Source organism: Boleophthalmus pectinirostris, unplaced genomic scaffold (assembly GCF_026225935.1).
Source record: "Boleophthalmus pectinirostris isolate CB_2022bp ecotype Guang Dong unplaced genomic scaffold, ASM2622593v1 HiC_scaffold_23, whole genome shotgun sequence".
NCBI classification, from domain to species: domain Eukaryota; kingdom Metazoa; phylum Chordata; class Actinopteri; order Gobiiformes; family Gobiidae; genus Boleophthalmus; species Boleophthalmus pectinirostris.
In genome coordinates, this window is record NW_026571207.1 from 24,660,477 (window position 1) to 24,671,081 (window position 10,605).

General features: G+C 37.7%; 1 protein-coding gene across 3 annotated transcripts; it reads left to right on the top strand.

Annotated features, from left to right (window-relative positions):
* The first annotated feature begins 3,182 nt into the window (after positions 1-3,182).
* On the top strand, positions 3,183-10,591 carry wfs1b (Wolfram syndrome 1b (wolframin)). 3 transcript variants are annotated; one of them, XM_055159307.1, is made up of 10 exons: positions 3,183-3,470; positions 3,861-4,193; positions 5,088-5,164; positions 5,279-5,423; positions 6,122-6,295; positions 6,380-6,460; positions 6,842-6,999; positions 7,671-7,907; positions 7,999-8,117; positions 8,404-10,591. In XM_055159307.1, exons 2-10 carry the CDS (start codon positions 3,863-3,865, stop codon positions 9,947-9,949), a joined length of 2,868 nt encoding a protein of 955 aa, XP_055015282.1. In that variant the 5' UTR covers positions 3,183-3,470; positions 3,861-3,862; the 3' UTR covers positions 9,950-10,591. The 3 variants fall into 3 exon arrangements, with proteins under 3 accessions (XP_055015282.1, XP_055015283.1, XP_020782850.2); XM_055159308.1 differs by having other exon boundaries at positions 3,186-3,381; positions 5,091-5,164; XM_020927191.2 differs by having other exon boundaries at positions 3,189-3,381.
* The last annotated feature ends 14 nt before the right edge of the window (positions 10,592-10,605 follow it).

Here is a 10,605-nt window from a genome sequence, read left to right on the forward strand (position 1 = left end):
TAATTGGCAAATAAAACCAACGAATCAGCTATTGGGTGAGTTTAGGCTCTAGAATGGACAGTATGAATTAGCCTAGCCTATATAAAATAATATTTAATCCGATGTGCAGTCTTTAGAATCTATTCTGTTTGGTAGACCAGAACCAGAATAATCATGGCTGACTGATTTTATTAAGCTTAAATCAAAAATGAAATCACGCTTATAGTGTAACTGATCACGTTTCTCCAGAGAATTTTCAAAATGCTCAATATATACAAGTAATATCTTACAGTAGGCAAAAGGATGATACCATATTGACAGACAGTGAGATAGCATGACTGGTTAATTATAAAAATAGGTGAAAATTCTGACAGTGTGAAATTAGTGACAGTGTGACCCACATTCAGGGGGGAGCATTACTTACGCACAGCTGCCTGTCTTTGCCTCCCTCGCCACAGTGCCAGCCTGCCATTCAGCTCCTTTGTGCATGGCTGCATAATGTAACCCACTGCTGCAGGCTAAAGGTAAGACTAGACACAAGAAAATACAGAGAAAGAGGATGAGTTTCATCTCATCAATTGAATTCTGTTACCCTGTAGTGTCCACTATCAACTTGGATTCTGACCAATTTGAACTCATCTAGGCATGTCACAACAACAAATTTTATTATTATATTGCTGAAGTAAATATAGACAAACGATAATATTATAACTAATTTATGTCACTCACTCAATAATCCAAGAGCAGATTTAAACCACAAAAACTACTTTAAATCTACAGTGTTCTTTAAAATAATATATCAATACAATCAACAAATAGCAGAATGAAACAGTTAGTAACAACTTAGTATCTTAGTAAACAACGCAGTTTGTATCTGTAATGAGTCATAGAAGTTATGAATTCAGTCTTTTACAGTTCAAATCATACAGCCAAAAATAACCAAAAATTTCCTATTAGTACAAAGAAAAAGTCCACACGATAAATATGACCCTCTCAAAAATATTGTTCCAGCTTTCATACAGTATATTGGACATTAAGTCGATAGTAATTATTGTGACAGGCTTGAACTCAATACATGTAGATTATAATTTTTTATGCAAATAGTAGGCTCAGATACATCAGTAGGTTGTCCTAAGTAACCTAAGAGAGACATCTTCGAGTTATGTCAAAATGACTTCTTAAACATGGATAGTGCCCTACAATTAATTATTATAGCAGTCTTCATATACTTGTAAGTTTCTGGCTGGATAAACTATATACACTCATGTCTCCCAGCATTACTATTGTGTTGAAGCTCTACAGTAGTCAGATATTCCCACCAACCTCACAGACATAACATTGTAAAAGCAGCCTTCAAACCAAACTGACCTAAATTTTCCATCAAAAAGGTCTTTAGATGACGTCAGGTGTTCATATGAAGGAAATAAGACTCTCCATGACTCACTCACCCCAACAGTGGCTCCAAGATGCCCAAATTTTATTAAACACATGACAAATACAATGCAGTCTAAAGAAAAAAATCCAACATGATTTGTAAATGTTATTTGAGCAAGGAAGTATCCATGGGTTTGCCTGTGGTTTGGGGAAATGCTGATGCCTATTTTTCCACACAATTCCTTCCAATTTTTCACAGGATAATTAGCTATTATACTGTCCACGTTTATTATGGGTAGACTATTATAGTATTCCACTAATTTGTATCCATGCAAACTGAGAGATTATGTTGACAGTGTTTGACTCTAGATTGTTAATAAAATAAAGTGGCCACTCCTTTAAATGTGCACTGTTCCCCATGGACAACAAACCTAAATAGTAACAGATCAATACATGACTTGATGGCTCGCTAAATGTCTCTTTTGTGAAACTACAGCAAATGTTACTATCATGGCTGTATATACAAGTCTTTGTCAAGGCTTAATCTTTGGCAGCAACACACACGCATGTAATGTGGAGATTTTACTTGTGATGACAGCGCATTAAATCTTTGTTCTTGCAGAGGGGAAACTTCAAAGGCCAAAACCCAGTGACTTGAATTCCTGATGGCAAAAACACATCATCAGTGCAGCCCTGTGTTGCTATGGTTACAGTTCTAACTCTTCTTCGTGTATTTTTCACATTGAAGACTGCCCCCTATAGCACTTCCCACAACTAAACATTATTCACTGACGATTTTAAACGTTAGAACATACACATAAAGTTGTAGTATTTTCAGACCTAATTCACTGAAATGTGATTGGACAGATTCCCTAACCAGATTGGGTTATCCAATGAAAAGAAATTTGCTCCAAAAAAGCAACCACATTACACAGTCCACCTTGAGCTGCTTTCCCTAATTCAGATCAAAATTTAATTTGTAGTCATGTGTCTCAAAAGAATGGGAGTATGCGGAACTTGTTTATCCTCTCAACTGGATTGTGTTAATCTACTAATCTAGAATTATTTGCATAACTACTTTATGCAGCGGCACTTAAGTAATTACCGCCCCCATTTTCTCCTTTTCCCATGACACTCAGTTGAACTCTAGATTTGAACTTTAATGCTTCCATCCAGATGGTACTTATTTTCTTATCTTTTTAATTATTCTATTCCATCCTCCTCTGAATTTGAGTTGTAGCCTTCTTTTAGGAAGCCATGCTGCCAATATAAATAAAGAAAAATAATATTATACATATTATCTCACCGACGATTAAAATTAGGCTATTTCTGAAATACATTATTTTTCTTAATATGATAAATGGTCATAAAAGGTAATATATTATGCACAGGATAAATGTACTTACCTGTCAAGTATTTAAAAAGTAATTCAGGATGCTTCACGAATTAGTGTTATGGATTGAGTCAACTCACTGGACTTTCAGAAATATGCAAGTATGCCGGTATGCCCTCATGTGGTACAAAATTGACATTACATGTGCATTGCAGGAGATAAAATCAAAAGAAGATATAACTAACGAGCTCGCTCTGTTTGTACAAATAGTCATCAGAAAACTACTCAGGCTAAACCAAAAATCTGTCTTTATTAGTGTAACCTTAAATAGGCCTATGCATGGATGGTCTTCGTTAAACAGACCGAAGGTTTTACTAACGACGCTAGGCTGGAAAGCGACTACTAATGTCTGTCACAGAGTGTACAGCTCAGACGGTGGCCAATCACAGGACTCTGAGACTCTACGTGATCCAATCAGAGTCTCGGATTGCAGGGTGGGCGGGTGCGTTCAGGGAAGTAGCTGACCCCGTGTGTCCGTGTATTGTCTGTTTGGAGTTTGATCACCCAGAGACACCCTAAGCATACATCCTACAGCAACTAAAACGAAAGGAAAAAATGGCTCGAGACATTATAAAGTAAATTTTTTATCTGAAGTTTGTCGCCATCGTTCGAGATCAAGGCATCTGTCTGCAAAGGTCAGTGCTAAACACCAAGAAACCAGATGTCCAGATGTAGCTAATATGTTGCAAACTCCACAAGGCTTGAAATCAATATTTATTTGCAGGTAAGTTTGTAACATGTCGCCTACCCACGTTTCTAGATTACGTTTTTTTTTTTTTTTTTTATCTGTGTCCTGTTTGAGCCTCATCTTGTTATAACGGGGGTTCCCCATTGTGCAACTGGACCCACTTTTCCCATTCAGGGCATATGAAGGATGTCATTGTCTAGATATAGCCAGACCTTTCCATAGCTTTCCATAGCCCTTGACTAAAATAAACTGTACATCATGTAACCATATGTTCAGTGTCATGGTAACAAGGGTTAAAATAATATTTGACACTTTCTGTTTTTCCTCCATGTCTGTTTTAAGTGTCATCTGCTCTATATGTTAAGCAAAGGCAATGAATGTCTGAAAAGAAATAATGTTAAACTAAATCATACAATTTTCTTTTAGTCATGGACCCATCACTAACTGGAGTCCCGAGTGGCCCTGCTATCAGATCAGGCGTTTCAGTGTCTAATTCAACTACTACCTCAAACCGAACCAGACCGAGAGTCAACATGCCAACTCCACCAGCAACCCCTACGACCTCCACTGCTTCTCCACGGTTATCTCCAGGCCAGCTGTCACGCTCTTCTTCCCTCTCCACACCACCTGACTCTCCTCTGCGGCAGCCCATCAGGAGTGCCTCTGTTGGGGGTAGGTCTCAGCTCAACGCAGCCTCTCCTGGAAGTCCCATCTCTGGAGCAAGCACACCGCCGCAAACCCCTCTCACACCAGAGCCAGGTAAATGTTGGTTAACTTTGCAAGAATTACAATTTATTTCCTGTTCTTTTTATGTGTCTATTAGTGCAGCACGCTACCACTCCTATTTTTTTTTTTTTCCCATGGTAACTCCACACATTCAAACGTCATGTAAAATAGCCTCTCCCATTTTGCTGACCCACAGAAAACTTGTGTCTCCCTTATCGTGTCATGCCAAGTCAGCTCTATTTAGCTATTTAGCTCAATGCCATGTGTTTGTTCACATTGTGAATCAATGTACAGTACAGCATACTGAATCTACACTACACATTGATTGCCATGGGTCACAGAGGCTAAATAGACTATAACCTAGCTTTACAAAAAGGAATTGTAGCTCTGGTTATGTGTTCATTAGGCTATTCATTTTAATCATAGCATAATTACTAAAACTAAAATCGTATCAACAACACCACAAATTCAAACTGTGCAAACATGAATAGTCTTTTTAAACACACTCACTTTTATACTGCTGTCATGTTCAGACTATAAGAAAAAAAAAATGAGATCAGTATAATACATTGTGTTCATGGTCATGTTTACCTGTTTGATTTTCAACAAAAAGGTGAGAGTGACTAACTGGAAAAAAAATTTCTTGGCTAATGCTAGCTTACTGTGACTAAATTAGCTCTTTCTGGTCAGATTGTGTTCAAACAAAGCTCAGATTTCAGTTTAACAGTGCCTCAAACCAAGCAGAGCCTACAGTTAGCCTCACACTCCCAGGGAATGTTGACGCCATCAGCTGCAAAGTATCAATAGATAACTGTACATTCTTGCAGGTGACTTAAGCATGGGTGTGAGTCTGATTCATGCAAAATACTGAGTACATATTCCTTTGCAAATAGCCCAATGCCTATTTTTTATTTATTTATTTTTCAGAAGACCAAGAAGAGGAATTTAGTTTTGAGGTTTTGGAGGAGAGAGCAAAGTCAGGAGATGCCAAAGCCCAGATGAAGGTTAGTATGATTTTTACATAATGTAGCATATGGAGAGCTATTCTTAGGAGCTCATAAGTCACCCAAGTCATAGTAATGTCCTGAATGCTAATTGTGTGATGTATTTGTGTCCAGATGGGCAGATACTTCCTGGCACTAGGAGAGGAGAGAGACGAGGAGCTCAATAACTGTACAGCAGTGACTTGGCTGATTCAGGCGGCCAAACAGGGGCGCAAAGATGCTGTCAAACTACTACAGCAATGTTTGGCTGCAAGGAAAGGTAAATGTCCCAACAATACACTTTTGCTTTAAAGGGAACATATGTTATTTTCTGATCTTTGTTATAATGTTGTTTCCTAATCAGAATCATACCTGGAGTTGTGCTTTGTTTCATTCACACTTTTAACACACAAATCCTGCATATTTAGGCTGAATTCTTTCACTAGAATCATTTGGATAATTTCAGCCCTGGACTTGCCGATCTCTACTGAAAAAAAGGCAAAAGGGAGCTGTTAACTTTGTTAACTGTAAAATGACTGCTTCATTACTCAAACATGTGTGACTGAAACAAAACGCAATTCCTGGTATTTTTATTTTTTATTTTTTTTTTGAGGAGGTAACATATTAACATAACATGGCTTAAAGATCACAATAATCCTTATTCTGTAATATAGGACCTTTTAAAAGTTTTAATCATATTTATGAAGTTTTAACCATATTATAATTGTGTATGTCTTTACTCAAAGTTTTAAGTCACTGTGTGTGGTAACTCTGGGTCATACATGATGTTCAAAAATGTTCAAAAATATCCGTAATACATAAGTTCATCAATATAAATCTGCTTGTTTGCAATTTCACTATGTAGAGGCAGGTTTTGAACAGGAAGTCAATTAACTGGTTTCATTAATTAAGCCATTCAAGTATAACATGCCTTCTTTAAGTGATTAAGCATAACATTCATAAAAATTTGTTTTGTAGGCATTACTTTAGAGAATTTTGAAGAGGTGAAGAAGTTGAGTACAGAGTCGCGTTTTGAAAGAGGTGTGAGAAAAGCTGCTCTGCTCATGTACTGGAAGCTCAATCCAGACAGAAAAAAGTCTGTGGCTGTGTCTGAGATGCTTGAAAATGTGGAGCACGTCCACACTGAGCCAGGTATAAGAAAATAAGTGACAAAGTTTATGTGTGTTACTCTTGTGTGCTAATTATATATGTCTGCTACTTTTTGTGCATCTACAGGTCAACCAGTGCCACAGAGTCCACTAAACAGCTCTGCCAAGAAACAGAGGAGAGTTCTGGAAACTATGGTCACCAGTGAGTGTAAGTTCAGTACAGATAAAACCCAAGCAATCAGTTATAACTGACTTGTTTAATTAGTAAATTATCAGTGACTGCTCTTTTGTGTTGTATTGTTATGTTCTGTATAAGGGAATGGACATTGGGAATTGCCTTTAGATAAATATACAGTTGTTAGTAATATTGTTCCACTTGTCCCTATCCACGGGTTTCAGAGTGATGAAAAAGAAGCACAGTTTTTATAGCAATTAACAAATTTAAAACACAGTATACCTTTTGAATGGTCAGAAGTACTCAAAATGGCACCTACAGTATAAACCCATAGCTGAATACAATACACATTCATAAAGATGATAATATTATTCTACTATACATAATACTAATAATATGTTTGATTTTCTGCAGCCTGTTCTCATGTGGGCCTGGATGACTTTGTTGAGATGACCAAAAAGTACGCTCAGGGGGTAGCACCATCTCGGGTTATGGCCACAGCTGGAGATGATGATGACGACGATGATGTTGTCCATGTGAAAAATCCAGATGAGCTCCCTCTTCCTCAAAAGGTAATAGAATCTCAGTCAAGTCCTACATAACATACAAAGACATACAAAGTCATAGCAGTGTGCTGAATGGATTCTATGACATACTGTTCAATAGATAAACAATATATTTTCATTTATCTTTTATTTGCATTTTCTCACTTTTATGTAGTAAGGTCTAAATGATAACATCAGCACATTATAGACATTGTAGATATTAGATACTTGATATATATTTATTGTTGGCCATAATATGGTACACATAGAAAAGGGTTTACTGGGATTATCCTGCTTTAAAGGTGCACTATGTAACTTTCTGGTTGGGGGTCCTGCTTGTTTCTGCCACAGTACGACATTAAATGGCTCTAATTTACATTTATTGAATTACAGATTATTTTATAGTTAAAAAAAAAACTGACTGTGAGCAGGGTTGCCTCTCCACTGATCTAATCTGTAACTTGGTCAGGTTTGGTTTCCATGAACATTGAAGATAGAAAGGTTTAATACCATACCACAAAACTTTCCAGACAAATTATAAATGTCTCCATGGAGAAAAGCATTTGACGGACCCTCCTTCAGAAAAGTTACACCTGCGGGTTTAAGGTTGTTGCATCAGTGGAATAGTAATAAACAGTAATTTCAATGAAATACAGTTTAATGATATACTCACTTGTGCTTGCTTGTGCTTCTCTCAGATGCTGAAGTTCCCCCTTCACGCTCTGTTGGAGATAAAGGAGCACCTGATCGACTGGGCGTCCCGGGCTGGCATGCAGTGGCTTAGTGCTCTCATCCCCACGCACCATGTCAATGCTCTCATCTTCTTCTTCATCATCTCCAACCTCACTATAGAATTCTTTATATTTTGTATTCCATTGCTGGTCTTTTATCTTTCATTTTTTTCCATGGTCATCTGCACACTAAGGGTATTTCAGGTTAGTACCACTTCAATAGTAACTTCAAAAGCTTTGATATTTAGTAAGATTAATAAATACTTTGATAAATGATAAATATTTTTTCAAACAGAATTCAAAAGCCTGGGAGAATTATCGCGCATTGACCGATCTGTTGGCACACTTTGAGCCTGGTCTCGACTTGGACCAGGCTGAAACAAACTTTGGATGGACACATTTGGAACCTTATTTGTAAGGAAATATACCATTTTACTTAAATAAAAATCTATATTACATACAAATTATTCCTCTCCAAATCCCAGACAATAACCAAAAACATGGCAAGAAAGTTTTTTTTTTCTAACTAATCTACAGTATACCAAAAGGTTTGTACAGCTTTGTCAAAATGCTGTATTACATATATCACTTATGGTCTAATATATATTTTGTTAGGCTCAAATGCACTTAAAGATAATAGTATTATTTAAATGCAACATAACAATTTTGTCATTATATCTGCCCTTTATTTATGTTTCAGATATTTTCTACTCTCTGTGATCTTTGTGGTATTTTCCTTCCCTGTTGCGGACAAGTCCTGGGTCCCCTGCTCAGAGATGGCTGCAGTTGCCCTTTTCTTCACCATTACGGCTTTCCACAGCCTCCATGCCTCCGCTCAAATCTTCGCCCGGAAAGCCCTTTTTACTGAAGTCCTGTCTGGGATTTGCTCTCTCACCCACCTGCTCCCGGACTCCTTCTGGATCCTCAAAATATTTGGGATGACTTTCTTTTCATTGCCTCTTGGAGAAGTTGTGGCGTTAAACATAGGAGTCCCTTGTCTCCTGTATGGACATCTTATCTATTTACTTTTTTGCATGGCACAAGTAAAAGGATTTAAAGGCACTTATCTTTGCCTGGTGCCTTATCTGGTCTGTTTCACCTGGTGTGAGTTGTGTTTGGTTTTTCTCAATAATGCCTCTGCAATTGGACTTATCCGTACTTGTATTGGCTACCTGCTGTTCCTATTTGCCTTGCCTATTCTAACACTGGGCCTTGCTGCAATGCTCATGATCCAGTTATGGCAGTGGTTCCTTGCACTGGAAGTTACTAAAATGGTGGTTACCCTTGTCATCTGTTTTGTACCCGTTGTGCTGCGACTGTGGACGCGTTTTAGCTTGAATCCTATCAAAGTTTTACGTTCATTGTCCAGAAGCAGCATCGTCAAGCTCATTTTGGTTTGGATCAGTGCAGTGGTGTTATTCTGTTGGATGTATGTATATAGATCAGATGGTATGAAAGTTTATAATTCAACACTAACATGGCCCGAATATAGCAATCTTTGTGGTCCTTTGGCTTGGAAGGAGTCTAACATGGCTCAGACTCAAATCCTCTGTTCTCATCTTGAAGGACACCGCGTCACCTGGACAGGGCGCTTCAAATACGTGCGGGTAACTGACATAGAGAACGGACCCGAGTCAGTTATTAATCTTCTTCCTGTTGTTGTGGGGAACTGGATGCGATGTCTCTATGGTGAACCGTACCCTAAATGTGATGGAGTGAAAGATTCATCTGATGGGCCTCAACCTGCAAATGCCCCCACTCCAGAAAATCCTTTATGCAGACTTAAAAGACTAGCTAAAAACGAATGCCATGTCAAACGCTTTGACCGATACAAATTTGAAGTCACGTTGGGCATGCCTCAAGAGAGAAAGACTAAAAATGGCACAATAGTAGAAGATGAAGACTCAACTAAAGATATTGTTTTAAGAGCGAGTAATGAGTTCAAATCTGTGCTTTTACATTTGAATGGGGGCAGTTTTGTGGAGTTTAGTACCATCCTAGAAGGACGTCTAGGCTCTAAGTGGCCTGTGTTTGAACTGAAAGCGATTCACTGCCTGTCCTGTGGAGATGCCCGGGTGCCCACCAGGAAACAATACAAGATCGAACACGACTGGAGACGCACAGTTCAAAATGCATTACAGTTTGGGTTTGACTTCTTTTTTAGTCCCTTCCTCACGGCACAGTTAGAACATCCAGACTCAGAAACTGGGACAGAAATTGTGGTCAGAGATAATACATCTGACTAGATGTGAATCACTACTAATAACAGTAATAATGGAGGTATATTTTGCACTTTACAAGCTTGAGAAGTCTGAAAGAGCTTGATAGCGCAAAACAGTAAATAATTCAGGACACTGGTGGAGAACTATTTCAATAGCCACTACTGCCTGGGGCAAGCTAACAGATGTGATCACCAGTCTTTGCCTCTGAGCCATTTTCAACCATCAGTCCAGCCTTTGTCCTCAGTATACTATATATTCTATTTTATGTAATAATTATATAACCATTGAGAACTTAGTTTATTAATTGAAGTTTATGATACTAAATCAATATTTTGATATGTATAGAAGGAAGGATGTATTAATACTGACAGTAATTTATAGTGCTTCATTCAAAATTGTAACCGTGAGATGCAGTTAACTGTCCGATTGTTATGGGAAAATATTTTAAGTGCCTTTTACAGAGTATACTAAATCACAATACACTTTATTATTTATGTCCAAGTAAAGGACGATTTTGTGTCATAACATTCAGTCCATTTATTTCTTTTGACCAATGTTTCCTGCTGTGCAGGACTGTAATATAATAGTTTTCCTTCTTAGGTGTTATGTTTAACATGGCATTAGCTTGTAGCTGTACTATCAGTGGTTATAAATATGGTAAAACTGTTTGACTTGTTTTA